General features: G+C 38.0%; 2 protein-coding genes across 6 annotated transcripts in view; one reads left to right on the top strand and one right to left on the bottom strand.

The window, feature by feature from the left end:
* Positions 1-68: 68 nt before the first annotated feature.
* On the bottom strand, positions 69-4,954 carry Stat92E (Signal transducer and transcription activator Stat92E). Of its 3 annotated transcripts, XR_010549366.1 has the most exons (7): positions 4,670-4,947; positions 3,893-4,050; positions 3,660-3,824; positions 1,880-3,597; positions 1,664-1,814; positions 931-1,085; positions 69-851 (listed from the first exon to the last, which is right to left on the bottom strand). XR_010549366.1 is itself a non-coding variant. In XM_065308697.1 (6 exons), exons 2-6 carry the CDS (start codon positions 4,024-4,026, stop codon positions 983-985), a joined length of 2,271 nt encoding a protein of 756 aa, XP_065164769.1. In that variant the 5' UTR covers positions 4,027-4,050; positions 4,670-4,948; the 3' UTR covers positions 69-982. The 3 variants fall into 3 exon arrangements, 2 of the variants coding, with proteins under 2 accessions (XP_065164769.1, XP_065164770.1); XM_065308697.1 differs by having other exon boundaries at positions 69-1,085; positions 4,670-4,948; XM_065308698.1 differs by lacking the exons at positions 69-851; positions 931-1,085 and adding an exon at positions 1,463-1,598 and having other exon boundaries at positions 4,670-4,954.
* Positions 4,955-7,629: 2,675 nt separating this feature from the next.
* LOC135796611 (carboxypeptidase N subunit 2-like) overlaps positions 7,630-17,326 on the top strand; it is a 30,699-nt gene continuing 21,002 nt past the window's right edge. Inside the window, exon 1 of one of the 3 annotated variants that reach the window (XM_065308703.1) lies at positions 7,630-7,953. Coding sequence is in view for 1 of the 3 variants with exons in the window: in XM_065308701.1 (XP_065164773.1) it covers positions 14,172-14,181 (10 nt within the window). In the remaining 2 variants the exon portion in view is untranslated. Of the gene's footprint in view, positions 7,954-13,193; positions 13,541-13,718; positions 14,182-17,326 lie in introns of those variants that run through there. The other 2 variants (XM_065308702.1, XM_065308701.1) reach the window with 2 other exon arrangements.

Here is a 17,326-nt window from a genome sequence, read left to right as displayed (position 1 = left end):
ATGACACTGACGTTTAATTACAATATGTACTTTATACAGGAACAAAATACATAAGAAAATACAGTGGGTTAACGTTTATGATGTCTGTTATTATTATGGAAATCCTTAATATCGCAAAGAGAAACTGTCATATTACATAATAAAATATCAGAGTAATTTGAATACACTACACAGAAATAGAAACATCTATCATACAGTAATGCAGTGTGAGTTTGGGTATGTGTGTGTATGTGCAGCACAATCTTGTCTCTTTGAAAAAATGCTAATATCAATTCTCGCCGCGTTCGTTGTCCCTCTCTTTGGTCGCGAGCATGTAAATGGTTCGCTAATCAACAATTAATTCAACAATAGGCACATAATCAAGGGGGTGGCGACTGCGTTTACAATGTATTCATCATCCCAACACGTGGCGCTAGGAAGTCGTCGCAACACTACGCTTCGCTAGCGGATAATATAAAGAGATCAAAATATCTAATAAATGTTCCAACATTGTAAGCGTCACAATAGTGCTCACATTCTAGCAAAAATATCTGTGTCTAGATGATTTTCTTTGAAAATATTGACTAATTTTCATATTACTTCATAGTTAATAATTATTTAGGTCCGTGTGATTAACAATTTCTTCATTTATCAAGTCGTAAAATGTGTAAAACTACGGTAAACATCTTTCAACTAGTATGATGCTATAACAATATTAATATTTCTTGTAATATTCATGGTCTGCAGGATGGAAATTGATTTTCTTCTTCTTTGTACTTGTACTAACGCAGAAATAATAACAAATTTCATAAATTTCTGAATCTCTTAAGCGTGTTTCCGAAAATAAATTAAATCGTTCGCAAACGATGAAGCTGAGATTGACAATTTAAAACAGAGGATAATTATTATAAAATAGACTTAAAAAACGTAGGAGCTACTATTGCAAATTACCTTCTTTTCGTTAAGCAAAAAACGCCTCGGGATCTACGCTCATCCACTCATCTCATTGCGGCGAGAACGGGTCGATGCCATTGAACATGTCGGTGTAGTTCATGTAGCCCTCCATGGGCCCGCCGGTGGTGGTGCCGGTTGCGTCGGAGTAAAAACTGCACAGACACATAACCAGACATATCATCACATACTGCAACACAGACTAACCGACACAAGAGACACACGCATTTGTTTTTTGATATTTTTTTGTTTGCAAAAAAGAAATGAGAATGATTTGAATGATGTTGCAAGATTGATGGGTCTGGTTATGTCTGTTTGCAGCATGCTAATATATATATAGAATCTAATCTAACATCCTCATTAGGTTAACATTAAGATTTACGTCAATATAATTTACCCTGTTGAGAGCGCTCCAATGGAAGTGTATTGGCCGACGATCCGCAACCCACTGAACATGGGTAGCGCATTGTCACAACCTCAATTCTCACATGGAGCCACTCCGTTGTAAATATTTATATAAAAAATTTTGGAATACTTGTCGTAATTAAAGCTTTTGTTGTAAATCGTTAAAGCATGTAAAAATAGTATAAATATAAACATTTATCAAAAAAAAATTTGCAAAAAAGAGAGTGAAGTGAATGCCGACTGCTGTTCCACTCTACATGTATCTATAAAGAAGGGCATTCATGTATCATGTAGCGTGGATAATGACAAGTAATGAACTGTGGTTTACCTTGCTACTGAATTGGTGTCCCGCGTGTTGGAATATTCCGGGGAGGTCATGTGCAGCGGCGTGTTGTTTATACTGCCACCACCTTGTCGATCAATTGTCGTTATCAGCTTCGATTTGACATAACCATTCGTCGTATTTGTGGGCTGATTTTCTACAAAAATCAAGTTTAAGTATTAAAAAAATGTTTTTTACATAAAAAAAACATTTTATACTTACCAGTATAATATTTTCCGAACTTTTCATCTTTATTAATGTTCGGAAACAGATGCACCAGATTATCCAAGTCCCGGATACGATCGGCCAGCGATCTGATACTGAAATCTTTCGCTGTATTCGGCTGGAGACTGAACACCTCCCTGGGTGACGTGATCCATGCAATAGTAATCCCACCCAGCTCGCTGTCGGAGAACCTCAACGCAAATGTACCATACGGGCAGTTCAGCAACATCTCCTCCAGCGTTGTCTTTCGAATAAAACCTATAATAGCACCATCTACCCACGGCCCACGCAGGTGTTCCTTGGTGAGTTTCATCACAGCGTAGAACCACTCCCAGAATGTGAAGTTTCGATCCGGCAGCGGCTCCTTGCAGAACTGCGCCCAGCTGAGTAACTGATTCGCATCCGGTGTGGTTCCTCTAAATGCCTTCTCGCCCAGCACGCGTAGGTGATCCTCATCGAGACCACGACCAGTCGCCGCCATGAATTTCAATGATAATGTGTCCGCCACGTGACACCATTGCACTTTATCCGGTACAGCAAAAGGCGCACGTCCCGGTTCAGAGAAAGCGTTGTCCCATGTAACTGTCGCCCATGCATGCGGTTCCTGATTACCATGGACAATCACAACCACGGGCAGAGAAAGCGTCCACACTTGGAACATCAATTCACCACCGCCAATACTAAAGTGCGACTGGAATAACAACGAGAATTTCTCATCCATGACACTTTCAGTGCCTTTCTTCTCAGCGCGCTTGATTTTCTTCAGTTGCATGTTGCGAAAACTGACGGATAATTGCCGAGTACTCGCCTGGTACTCCATTGCACCGGTATTGTTAAGAATCTCGCCGCTGGCGTCGCCATTCTTGCCGATTTTGTCATTCTTCAACATGACATTCGCTTGCATCTCCGAAATAATCGAAACCCGCACTTGTGGCGGGCTCATGTAAACGTTTAACTTCCCACCGACCAATAAACGTACAGTCGCTGTGAAACGTGTGTTTGTCTTCATGACTTGCGGCGGCTGCTTCTCGATGATAAACGTTGAAGTCACCAGCGAGCTCAACAACTGCGTAAAATCCGCCAATAACTTTGTACTATTATCGGACACTTCAGTCTCCAGATTGAGTTTCAGTTTGAGGCGCTGAAACTCCTTCACTGAGTGCCGATTCAGCCAAATCAAATCCGCCAGGTTCTCGCACCACTGCTGAATGGCGTCGAGTTTGTTATTGTTGAACGTCGCGCCGTTACCGTACAACTGCTGTTCGCGCTTCCATTTAATCAACTCGTCGTCGAGGATCTTACACTGCAGCTCGTTGACGCCGACGTAGATGGCTGAAAGTTTGTTCATAATATTTACGCGTGATTCCATCAGATGACTGATCCCAGCGCGTAGTTTCATCTCCATTTCCTGTTTGCGATTGTTCAGCTCGATCTTCTGCGCCTCGGTGTTGTTCATGTTTGTGAGCGCTGCGTTCAACTTGGTGCAGTCGTGGTAATTGATGGCGAATGTCTCTTGTTCCTCTTCCAAACGTTTAAGATCCTGTGAAATCTCGCGTGTGTTATCGCTCAGTTGGCTGAACTGCTGCGCGATCATTGTCTCCACGGTGGCGAACTGCGAATTTGTGTCGATTATTTCACCACAGGCGACGCGATAGATGCGATCTTCAGCCATCAACATGTTTCTGATGTGGTCATATAGATTATGATATTTATCCCTTGAAAAATTAAAATTTTTATTAAAAAATTAATTATTTTATAGAAAATAAAGAAAACTTACTCATAGTATGATTTGTAGTTGTTTACGGCTGTTGCAAGTTTCATCTTGGTGAGAAAATCCTCGATAACACCACTGCGATTGTCTATCTCCAAGATAAAAGCCTCGATGGTGGTCTTCACATAAATATCCAGTGAAGAATCGCTCTGCCATTGTTGTGGATCACAACTAAACACCAAAAACAATGATATACAACGGTTGCCATTGGTTACAGGAGTTTGTTGTGCGAAACTTACGTGAAGCGCTCCTCGATCCAATCCGCAAGATAATGCCGCACTTCAATCGGAAATAGTTTGTCGTTGCTGTAGAGAAGCTGAATCTGGCTGATGTACTCAGGTCCGAGGAGCTGCGTCTTCTGCCACTTGGCCATCGTGCGCTCTCTCGTGTCGGTTGCCTGCAAGAGTAAACAGCAAACACGTTCACGTTCCGTTCGCGACTACTGGTTGCGAACGCGTCGAATTATTGCCTTGCCAGCCGTAACCAAGGTCATGTTCAGCTGCTACGTTGCCAAGCATAATGTAAATAGATTCCGCAATCAATCATACAATCATACAATGCGAGCGGGCGTTAATTATTTGCGCGCTAGAGGCTCTCGGGTTCTAATTGATTTTGATAAAAACACAACACTCGTTTGGTATCTATTAAAAACTATCAGATATCATTGGTCAGACGGCGCGGAAATCGATATGGAATATGTATGAATGTAACTGCGTAGGTGCAACCCTTGAATTGCTGCCCCGGTAAGAATGAATTCAGCGTAGTTTGCGTGTGTATCAACCGCTTAGAAAGTGGCAATAAATTAGCGTGGCAACACGGTAAGTAAGTAACCAGCCCGGCAGCAAACAGGGCCTCGCTTCCACGAAATTCTGAGAACCGACTCGGCTCGTCTACCGGAGCGACTCGGACCGCTCTCTGACTTTACTTCTACAACGATTCGATTCCCCTTTTTTTTCCACGCTTTTTATCGCACACGAAACACGCAATAGAAATCTTTTTCATGGGTAGAGACTTACGTTTATCGATGGTTGAAAATTGCGCGCTGGATGGTGGCGCACATTGAAGCGCGAAAACTCGCGAAAATTCCGTGCGGAGAGCTGTGTGTGCGCCGCGTCAACTGCGAAGCACGCTCGCGCCGACCGTCGACAATGTAATAAATGTGGTCATGTCCGAGCGCAGCGCGCAAGTTGGAGTGCGAGAGGCGATGGTGGCCGGCAATGGAGCCGCGCGCTCAGCTCGTCGTCATTCACGTGACTTGGCCGCCCCGCACACGAACGGAGAATGCGGAGCGCAGAGCCGAAGCCATCCAAAGAGCACAAGCGTGTGGAGAGCGAATCCAGGAACTCATAAAGCTCGCTCACTGCATGTGAAGGTACCACCCACGCTTATTGGTATTGTCGTTGGATGAAATCGTTACCGCACCTAAAAGATACAAAATTATTAATATCGGAGCCAAAATATAACAGAAAAACTATTGTTTCGCAGAGAACAATGCCAGAATTGTTCTATCTTTATATTTTCGATGAAATTTCTTAAAATTTGCTTGATTTACCTTCAAATTTCTGTGTAACGACGTAAAAACAATTATAACCTAGATATGACATTTGACATGTGCTGTAGTTATGCAACCCAACATCCCTAAAAATTACAATGTAAATTACCATTACTTAAACACGATTAAAAAGTTGCCTATCCTTGAAAAATCTGAATATTATTTATTTTTAACTCTAAAAATAACAAAATCTCGTAATAATCGTGCTAAATTACTTAATCTATTGAAAAATTAATCCCAAATTCAATGTTCAAGTACCTGAAACTTGTACCTATGACAATACTAATCCGCCTCAGCATGAAAGCAGTTCGTTATCTTGTATCAAACCGACCTGAGTCAACTCCCCAGGTAACTGTAACTAGGAGACGCGGCCCGACCCGGCCTGATCGTTAAAACCGAGCCAGGTATGCGTTGTGGGCCTACCTCAACGCACACGACCATCTAACAATGCAGCTACCTCCGCTCCGCCCCACGCACAGCTTCCAGAAACTCGCCGTCCGTAAATCAACCCTTTTTCTCTCGCCTCCAATCCTCCTGTTATCCTCAAGCAGTGGCATAATAAACGTAAATTATCCTGTCACTTTCAATTGCCTCAACAGCTTATCTCCCAACGCTTAAAACAAAACGCATATTTATATTCATATAATCATACCACATTTATAAATAAATTCAATTTTTTTCGAAAATGATTCAATTAGTTTGGTTTTGTACTTTCCTACTGAATTTTTAAGTCATACATTATCTTATCACACTTAATATGTAATATATTTGATGAGTGACGTCATGGATAAACTCATCACGCAGCAAAAATGGATTTTCTTTCCGTTTTGTTGCAGTTTAATTAAAATTTCCGCCGGCGGCGGTGTGACGCACTTTTCTAATTAGCATTGGAGCGTAGGTGCAAACAAACAGATATTAATAGCGCATAAACACCAAGGCGCCTGTGGTAATTAATGAGTGTCGAAAGAATGTTGAGCATTTCTAGTTTGTCTGCGCACGTTAATATGCGATAAGACGTGTATTTTTGACATTTTGAGCAAAACGTGCACGGTTTTCATCTTGTTATTTCATTGGAATTGATGCGCAATTGATTTTTGAGATATTAATAACTTTTGTTGAATTTGGGTCAAATAATATTCCTGGGTTTCAATTTTATTTGCTGAATTTGCTGATAATAATTCAAATATTGTCAATAAAACGTTGAAAATGTTGTAAACACTCAGTATTTGATAGTAAAACGTTTCATTTTAGTAGATAATTGGTTAAAGTAAGTAATTATTATAATTAAAACGTTTATTTATAATTATTTTGTTATTTTAACTACGAAATTTTGCTGACAGTCGCAAAAAGTATATAATTCGATATTTCACCGTCAGATGGCGCAACGATGTCCTTTTCAGAATTAAATAAAACTAAAACATTGTTTCTTTCGCCTTTTCACGTAAAATCTAACATAATACAAACATAAATAATATTAATATAATATTTATGTAGTTATTTTGTCATAATAATGTAAATAAATAAACATTTTCTACCAAATAAAAATATTTCTATTTATCTTAATTCAAATTTTTGCCTGCAGATGTCGCTGTAAGCCCGATTGATGAATTAATTCACTAAAACATTTCAACATTTTCTACCACTAGATGTCCTAACATGTCCACTGTGCACGAATAAATAATCTCCGTACTTATCAGTTGTCATGTTTTTGTTCAGTTCGCATGTTTACTTTGAGCGACTCTACAAAGCAAACAATTAGCCAAAACATTAATTAATAACTTGGCCGTAATTTGCATTTTGCATATTTGCACGTCGCACTATTATTAATTGTTATGGCCGTACGATTACGGCGATAACGCGCATTAATATTTGGCTTGTGTAAATAATGTAATGCGGTAAATGTATGTTAATCAAATTATCGAATGCTCTTCATCATAAACGCGCGTATGCTTTATGTTCGGATGTCGGCTTTACGCTCACTTATGTAAAAACGGCGCGCGATTAATGCGCTTTCATCGGCGGCGATAGATATCTGTAGAAAATTTACGATTCGCCGACTCATCGATTACGGCCTATCGTTTGGTTATTATAAAGCGCGCATTGTTGTCACCACACGTAGAGTACAAAAATAAACAAACACGCGCTAGCATAGGATGCCACACGTACACGGCTCGACAGTCTTTGATTTATGAGATGGTGAGAAATCTGTGTGTAAGCGCAGAACCGGATTTAAAAATTAATTATTTTATTTATTATTTAATCAGTTAAAATATTAATTTTAAAAATTATTTGAAATTATTTTATTTTAAATTATTTTTTGTTGAATTTTTGATTTTTTATGAAATTATTTGTGAGTCCGGCCCTGTTAATAGTAGCAAAATGATATATGTTAGAAAAATGCCAAAATGGTGTGTTTTTGGATAAAATTGGATAAAATTTAGTCACGCGCCGGTCGTGCGAACCCCGCGTATATATTTTGCGGTGAATTCGATTCGGGCATCGTGGGCCTTCGTGGCGTGTCAGCGTGTATGTTTTGATTTAATATATTGAAAGTGAAAATAATACGTGGAGGATGAATGGTGATGTCTTGCGCAGCAGCAGCAGCTGCATCCGCTGAGTTGGGCACGTGTCTGCACACAAATCAAACATCAACCCCTAAACTACTATCACCTTCGTGGAGAGAGGTTGAGAGAACTTTTGTGCGTGCTAAATCAACTCAAAGAGATTCAAATTAAAAGACTAAGAACGGTACGTGAATGGAGTGAATTATTCATTTAAGAATGTCAAAATAAATACAAAAATAACAAGGGTTAAGAATGGGGGAGGTTTTAAAGCCCTGGAACTTTCGAAACGGGTTTATTTTTGGTATTTTTGCTAAAAACGTAAATTGATTTAACGACAAACTTTATATAACGATGATATTTGTATAATTTTGTTGGTTTATATTAATTTTTTTGTGTGTAATGACGAAAAATATTTATATTTCAAGCAATTATGAGGTAGAATATTTTTTAAAGACATGACATCGATGGTAACATTTGAAATATTGTTGTGGTTATGCAACCCAACATACACACAAATTGCAATGCATATTTCTATAACTTAAGCACGATTTTTCAGCTAATTTGTTGGGGTGCACGTTGCGTTACTACAAAATCATTTAAACATAACACAAATGAATACAACTGAGCGACGCGGAATTCATATTTAGACTTCAGGAAATATTTACCGGCATTTTTACAAGAGTAATTGAGTTTATAACCAACGCAACAAATGATTAAACAGTTGCCTATTACGTAAAATGTTAATATTTGGTTATGTTTTATTCCTCGATGTAACGACATCTTTATAAACCTTGTTATAAAGATGTTATACTAAATTTTGCTATAATTTTAGCAGCAAAACTAGTTAAAAGTCTTTTTTACTACAAGAAATGAATGAAATAAACAAATTTTCATGATTTTCTTTAAAAATCCAGTAAATTTAGGACAAAAACTGAAATTTACTCAAGAAAACAATGTTTTTCTATGTATTTTATGTATTTTTCTGTTAAAACGGATAAAAATCCTTCCAAAAAGACCAAAAATCATTAAAAATAGTAAAAATTTTTACTAGAGTAATTGAGTTTATAACCAGCACAACAAATGAATAAACAGTTGCCTATCCACGTAAAATCGCAATATTTGTAATTTTGTATGATATAATTCGAATATTAAGTTCCTCGGCAATTTTTATAGAATAAAAATCAATATTTTTTTAATAAAATGCATAAATTTACTTAAAAAACACTATTTCTATGAAAATATCAAATTTTCAATATTTCCAACTATGCTAAATCATTAAAAAATACATTTCCTGCATAAGAATTCCTAAAAACTTGTAATTTTACTAAAAAAAAACCAAATCTAAATATACAATATCCTTCCTTGATGAATACACAAGTAACGACTCACGATGTCACGAATCACTCTCATTTGCAATATACATCCACTCGAATTGCACGCCGTTCCACCGCTGCACTTCTTGGCGAATTGCTCCGCAAGTCCAGCGACAAAATGACACAAAGACAGCAGACATCACAAGCTGCCGAAAGGGCGTCGAGTGCGTCGACATCCTCTGATATCGGATCCAAACGAGAATGAAAACGCTTTGCAACTTGCTCGCAAGCAACTTGCAAATAAAAAAAAACGAACGAGAAAAGCAAGAAGAAGTTAATCGAGATATGTGGAAGTCGAAGCACAGAAGCAAATAAACCAAAACCAGAAAAAGAAACGATGAACAAAAAAAAGCCATAGTCAATGAGCCAGAAGAAGCTCGCATCGACTTAATACATCATTAAGTAGATCTTGTTCCTCTTCACATTCACATACCGGCGCTCCGCAGAAAGAGCCGTCGGCCATTTAATCCGACGAGTACCTTGAATATTCCACTTGGGAAACAAATCAACCGAAGCAAAAAAAAAAACTTCATTATACGCATAACAAAATAACAAAATAAACTTTTTCAATTATTTCTCAAGAAGCAGCTAAGTTTCGTGCGGAATTGTTAAATGCGTTTTAAAGAAATTATATCAACCTGTCAACTTGTTGTGCGGCATCCACATTTTGCATTAAAAATTGATGGTGGTAATTTATGTCGACGAAGCAATAATTATTGATTCGCTGCCGATAGCTGCTGAATTTCACATTAAACGTCAACGAATATTTCATGCGCTTTACGCAAACTTTTATAAATATATATTTTATCTCTTCGTGGATAGATGGCGCTGTCGGCGTTATAACCTAGTTTATGCTTGCGTTAAAAATGCGAATAATTAGATCTATATGTTGATAAAACGAGCAGGTGTTTGCCATTCCGGCTCGCCGCAAACTTATCCCAGCTTCTCGGCTTTGCTTTAATCCGATAAATTGCAACGCGAAATTGATTAAATCCCTGTTGCAACTTAGCGCGCCGCCGGTGGCGGTGGCGGAGGAGATGCGCGCCCCGCAAACACGTTTCGAACAATGCTCGTCGCTCATTCGAGTCGCGTTTCGTTTTATTTCTTATTCCCAATTTCTTAGCGACTCTTCCCCAACAACCGCGTGCGCTTTATTTAAGCACATACATACACATATACATGCGCGGAGCAATAAATTGCTTCGGATGTTCCGCGCTCGGCTTTATTATCCAGCTGCATGTAAGAAGTAAGGTATTCGATTGCAGAGCGTGCGCTGCGAGGTAAATAGAAATTCAAATTTATCTCGCGCGGCGTTTGTTCACATTTGCACATATTACGCGTGAGGATTTCTGCCAAGAGTTGTGCAAAAGTTAAAATTTACACGTGCAGACACATGTCAAGCATAAAATCGAGAAATTAACTTGAAAATTTAATTTTATTGTCATTTTCCGCTTAAAATTCTTATAAAATGTAAAAATTTTGAAAATCTTAACAGTTTAACACTGACGTCACATCCGCTAGCGTCCAGAATAGGTTATGTTAACTCGACAATGACGTCACACGCATCAAAAAGGCGCGAAATTCAAATTTTCAAACAAAAAAGTCATTTTTTATCAACAAAATCAATAATTTTACTAAAAATATTAAAATTTCTGTGCTTTCCGACAGTTTTTTTCATGAAATTAATTTTTACTTGCAAAAAATTAAATTTCTAACCTCTAAAACCCCTAATACCCTTGTTTACATCTGCAACACCAATTATCAACCGTATAAATCAACGCAAATAATGTGACAATCCAAGTTAACAAGAAAATTGAACCCAATTTAAGACGCACTCTCCAATGTTTCCAATGTGGCCACGAGCTGCTCCCTCGTGCTTTCCCCATCACCCCTAAATTAGTTCCTCGTTTACTGCAGGCTGCAGCCATGCAGGAATCAAATCCGAGTTGACTTATACGCTCGCCAGCTCGCATTTCTTGCTTCTCGTGTTCTTAAACTCTTGGCGAACGCCCATGGCTAATCCAATATGATTTGCGATAAATCATAGTGCATTTCGGGGTGTGGGGGGTTGAAAGAGAGTGTGTAAAAGAGCGTGACTTTGAATGTACAGATAATTTCATGCCGAGTTGACAATATTGCTGCGCACATGCGTTCAGTTTGTTTGCGTTATTTCACAACCGCAACCAGCGTATACCTAGTACCTAGTCACATTTGGGAGTTGCGAGCCATTGAAATTTGTTTGCCGTTCGTGTCATTACATGAATGGATTTAATGAACGACGCAATCAGGTCTGGGTTTAGAATTAATCGAAAAGTGAAAATAATAATGAGGGATGTAATTTAATTAGGTAAAATATGAGTTAAAATAAGTTGAAATTGGGGGATGTGAAGAATACCGGTATTTTTAAAATTAAAACCGAAAAAAACCGAAATACCGGTATTATTATCGGTATACCGGTATTTTTATTTCCAAAAATCGATATTTTTCAATAGATAAATACAGGTATATTAATATTTTGATTTTTATAAATACCGGTAAGCCAAAATACCGGTTTTAAACCAAAAAAATCCACAAAATCTAAAATATTTACGTTTTACGCTGTGAAAATTACGAAATTACGCACCTGTTTAAAATAATATGTTTGCCCGATGCACGATAATGTGTTATACGCCGTATTTACGGAAGTATCAGTCGGTTTAGTATGCGCGCGGCAATTTGCCGGCTTCCGGTAATGTATGCACGCACGGGGCAATAATAATCGAATAATCCAATAAAATATACGTCACTGCAGTCACAACTTACTGCTACTTATTGATTGCGCAACCCACCACACACACACCCATCCATATACACTCAAAAAACACGCACTTCAAGTTGCATACATACATTTTATTTCTATTTCTATTCCTGTTTTTTTTTTCTGCCAACTTTGCAAGCGAAATGGAACGTGTGCGGAATTTCTAGCATGTCTCCCTGGAGGCGCGAATGATACACAAGGTATGCGCACGTTCGTTCATGTCCGACACGTTTAATTAATTTGATTAAAAAATCTACATGCCTCGGCGCGCAACGAGCGCATTCGGAACCAGTTAAAGTGAGGCATTAGATACGGCTAATTCATCTATCATCGTGTCAATTGTCTTGTCATTCGGATCAATAGACTAATAAAGACTCAAAATTGAAGCCTGTCAAAATAACTTTTTTTTGTTTTTTGTTTTGATCATTTCGATCACACACGTGCAAACATTTCCGCTTCCTGCGTTTAAGTTTTATATTTTCGAAAGACGCCCATATGCAAATAATAAATTCTGCGCAAATACAGATAACTCCACCCTCAGTATATCTCCAACCCTTGTGTCCATCACATCGCATCGAAGAAGTAAATCCAACTATGCTAATCAATGAAATGCATTAAATACAGGGTGTAAATACCTACGAAAAAAACCTTTCAAAATATTTTAAAGAAGAATTATTGTCAACACCCTGTATATCCTCATGTTTGGATCTCCCCCATGCACATTTAATCAAAGGACGGCGATCGAAGCGACGGAGATGAAGCAAATTATAAATCCCGGAACGTCATCGCGCTGTCTGGGGTCGTGTGTCTGGGGAAGGAACAAAAAAATCGGAAAGCGCGCGTGGCACAACCCGGACAACCCCCACCCCTCTCAGGGAATAGTGTATGTGATGTGAAGTTAACGCTAAGTTATGTATCGGTTGGATTTGCAACAGCTCCCCTTTTTTGATATTCGAAATTCGAGAGATGGAATATTCTGCATCACTGGACCACGCGGATGGATTAGAGGGAGTGCAGGGGGAGTAGAAGTAGTGATCACTGGGGGTGTTACTACAGCAGCACTTACAAGGTCCTCCAGAAGAGTAAAAAACCAAATAACTAAATAAAATTAAATATACTTAGTTTCGGGAGTTGTGCAGTCAGAGTAGTAACTTCAAAGTTACTAGTAATGTGGTGGGAAGAACATTTTTGGTGGAGGTTACAGTTACGCCACGATGAGCACAAGCATGGGCATGGAAGTAGTACGGAGTACGCGCTTCGGTAGTAAACAAACCGCTGCGCAGTGAGCAACCGGCGCAGGGTTGGGTTCATTGAGCGGCGTTTTCAATTTCTCTCGGGCGCGCATTGCACATCTGCACGTTGCAAACGGTGCATCGGAGCTTTCATCATCAACTACTATCAAATATCTATATACTATCTATATACTATCAAAATTTTCCTTAGTTTTAATTTTTATCGAGTTAAAAGTGAATATTAAGTGACAATGAACAAATAAACTTAAAATATTCTTCAAGTTTTGTTTAAATCAAGTGAAAAACTTTTAAAAATTCAAGTTTTAAGACATCTAGGAGTAAATTTTGAATTCAAACTGATATTAACAGGTGAGTGTTGCTCCTGCGTGCATTTTCCGATAATATTCTAAGCGCATGCGCAAATCTGCTTTCAATTTAAATTTATCCAAATCAACAAAACCTTGTAAATCCTAAGTCAAAGTGATTTATACCGACAGGATATCACTTGACGAATTTATTTTGTTTGCACTAGCTACACATGTCCCTTTCCAACACACAACACAGAAGCAGGATATTTGGTCCAGCACTTCCTCTCATCCTGTGTGTGTGTGATTCTGCGCATTCCGCAGGCGTCGCGTTTAGTGATTTCCTGCGCGCAGCGCAACGCAACGCAAAACAATGCGATGTAAATTCTCCAACGATAATAATTGCAACATCTTCAATTAAAATCTAAAAGTGAGAGGCTTCTATTGTGCTTGACTAAAAACCCTTTCGATTAGTCACCCCTGGGTCTCGCGAAAATCTTGCAAGGGGGTTAAAAAGCTCCTTGGAGACCGCGCGCATCAGATCTAACCAAAAACTCTTGAGGGGTTGATACCCTCGTGCGGTGTGTTTGTGCTCTTCACGTTCGTGTTTGTGTTTTGTATTTGCTTCTACAAGTGTACAGACATTCTATAAACTAGAATAATGAAACTCATGTTTTGTTACGTTCACGGAAAGGATGTTTAAAGGTCAGTCAGTGATGCGTTGTGTTGTGATGTGATGCTCATCATCATTTCATTGTCGAGGTTAATTGGGCGTGAGATTTATTTCAATCGGATGTCACAAGTTTTCAATTTTATTTGTATTCTGATGGCGTTTTGTTTAGCGCCGATTGGAAAATAATTAAAAATCACCACGTAAACATTCTCTTATTTCTTTTTCAATCGGTGCGTGCTTGAAATTTATTTAAAACAAAGAATGGTACATGCGTCGTGACAGCAATTAAAATGTATCATTATGTAATAGCGCCTGAAGTAAGCCGGGCCGCAGCTTTTTGTTTGGTTGTTGTTTTTTTTGTCGAAAGTGAGTCAAAAGAAAATGCCGCACGAATCCCAATTACTCGTTGATTCAGATTGGAGGCATACACGCACGTACGGTACATCAGATCGGTCGGAAACTCGGAATATCTAAGTTTCTAAGACGAAAATAATGAGCGTAATAATCGACACCGGCACGACTTTAAGCGCTCAAACTATGCTTTTTTTATGATTGCACGTGTATGGACTTATTACTATGAATCACGAACACAAATTAATCCAGAAAATAATAATACTCGACTAATTATTGCATTATTTTGTGTTTCAGGTGAGTACCACGCCAAATAATCAAGAAATATTCATAAAATCAACGAATTAATGTGAGTTTTACAATTATTCATAGTTTTTAAAATAAAAATCATAAAAATCGCACCGAAAATTTCTTAAAAACCAAAAGAAAAATAAAGTTTTTAAATGTGCAGGTCAAAAACGTGGCCCATATTTTCATTTTCATTTTCATTCACGTATTTAACGTGTCCATACAATCGATTCTTTTACCTTTTACGTTTCACAGTCCCATTCGCATTTTTTCTCGTATTATTTGCTTGTATTGAAGGGCACAAAGCGAGGACAGATGTGCGTTTCACCTCACCTCGCGCACTTCACACATACACACACTTGTATGAGGCATGAGTTTAAATGCTTTTTGGGGTTCGTTAGACACGCTAAAAAAACGCCATATACGTGTGCAATGCACGTGGATCTTTTTTTCCAGCTCCCGGTCGCCGGCGCTGTGTGCAACCGGTATTTTTTGTTAATTTCCTCTTACATTTCATGAAAGCAAGCGCCGAGAAAGATAATAACGAGGAAAAAATTGCCGCCACAGAAATTAAAGTCAAATACACTCCGGACCAGAGTCAAAGCAAATCAAAACCAAAAAATAAATAAATACGAAAAGCGATGAATCAGTGAATAAATATGAATAAAATAAAAATAAATATATTTTTTATTCTGCTGTGTTTCATGTTTCTTGTTTTGCGATTGTGTAACTGAGAAGTTATTGCAGATTAAACAGCGCTTGTTCTCGAGCGAAATTAATGGCATTAACGACGCTTTGTTTTCATACGCGTCGGAATTAACAACGCAGCGTAAACTAGCAAATAGTGAATATTCCAATTTCGAAGCGCGCGCGCTCGCGCACAGATGAAGAAGACACTTGAAAATGATAAAATTGCTATTTTTAGCAGAGGCTGTAATGTGAAATGACTCTGGAAACATTGAAATTGAAACGCTAATGTAAGCCAATTAAGTCCTAATTGAGATAAGACTCAAGTGGCAGCTAGTTTCGTGCTCCATTTTCAAACATTTCACGTTTCTACATCCAGATGCAAAACAGACGCGATTTTTATTTGATTGCATAATGCGTCATGCAAATTACACTCAGATAACAATAATTTAATTATATTCGCCTTGGATATTTCCATGAATCAACACTTGGATGATTTATTTATTTATTTCTAAATTTCCGAGAAAAGTCTTAACATAATCGTGTCCTACCTGACCGAATCTAAATTATTGAAGGGGAACCTTTGGTCCTTTATCCGCTTTTCGGCGGCAATTCGACAATTGTAGGTAAAAGGTTCCACGCCGGCAGCATTTACATTGCATTACGTTCGATTGTGACAAGTTTGCGGGCGTATTATGCGCGATCACGACCTGGCAACAGGTATAAGCGGGTTTTACCTGCCGGCGGACCCTTTTTGACCTGCCAAAGCTGTACAAATTAAAATGTAGCACTACACATAGAAATTGCAACATTTTAAATAATATACAGAGTGTTTACGATTGAAATTTTGTGTTTGAAATGTTTGTTGCGGATATTAATTAACAGGAAGTGTGTGTATGTGTGTGGCAATCACGTTTAAGCTTCCAAATCGCCGTTAAACACGAAAACAATGCATTCATTAGGCGCACGCACGTAAGAAACATACCGTGGACGTTGAATATAATAAAATAAGAAAGGATGTGGCTGGGACACGCGCCACACATGTCACACTTGAATTCACCGTTGTTGCGGCGGCCATAATCATCCGGTGAAGGCAGTAAGCGGTTTTTAAGTCTTGGGTTATAATTAGAATTTACAAGTGGTTTACGGGCCCTTTTAGACCCTAGAAAATTATGAGTATAGGCTAAACGGTAAATATTGAGGCGGAGATTTGCTTAGTGACAAGTTAAGCTGCCTTAAAATAGAATTTAAACCGTTTTTTTCATTTTAAAGTGAAATCTTACTTGGAAGAACAAAAAATTTTTGAAGAAAATCATGAAAATTTGTTTTTTTCATTCATTTCTCGTAGTTAAAAAGACTTTTAACAAGTTTTACAGCAAGAACTATTGGAAAATATAGTGTAACCTCTTTAAAACCAAATATTAACGTGATATTTTACGTGATAGGCAACTGTTTAATCATTAGTTGTGCAGCTATAACCTAATTACGCTAGTAAATTTTTTTACTGTTTTTAAAGATTTTTGGTCTTTTTGGAAGGATTTTGATCCGTTTTAACAGAAAAATACATAAAATACATAGAAAAACATTGTTTTCTTGAGTAAATTTCAGTTTTTGCCCTAAATTTACTGGATTTTTAAAGAAAATCATGAAAATTTGTTTATTTCATTCACTTCTTGTAGTAAAAAAATCTTTTAACTAGTTTTGCTGCTAAAATTATAGCAAAATGTAGTCTAACATCTTTATAACAAGGTTTATAAAGATGTCGTTACATCGTGGAACAAAACATAACCAAATATTGAGATTTTACGTAATAGGCAACTGTTTAATCATTTGTTGCGTTGGTTATAAACT

This window comes from Atheta coriaria, unplaced genomic scaffold (genome assembly GCF_025399875.1).
Source record: "Atheta coriaria isolate IRGN ID8LTWV9N9 unplaced genomic scaffold, Caltech_Dcor_3.1 hic_scaffold_7_pilon, whole genome shotgun sequence".
NCBI lineage: Eukaryota > Metazoa > Arthropoda > Insecta > Coleoptera > Staphylinidae > Dalotia > Dalotia coriaria.
The sequence above is the reverse complement of the archived record's forward strand: the minus strand, read 5'-3'. Positions and strand labels throughout refer to the sequence as shown.

What these genes read in the sequence shown, in the direction of transcription:
- Stat92E (XM_065308697.1), bottom strand. Translation starts at nt 4,026, where the DNA reads ATGGCCAAGTGGCAGAAGACGCAGCTCCTCGGACCTGAGTACATCAGC. An exon ending in TGGATCGAGGAGCGCTTCAC is followed by an intron (nt 3,825 to 3,892) that starts GTAAGTTTCGCA and finishes TTTGGTGTTTAG; the next exon opens with TTGTGATCCACAACAATGGC. An exon ending in GACACCAATTCAGTAGCAAG is followed by an intron (nt 1,086 to 1,663) that starts GTAAACCACAGT and finishes GTGTCTGTGCAG; the next exon opens with TTTTTACTCCGACGCAACCG.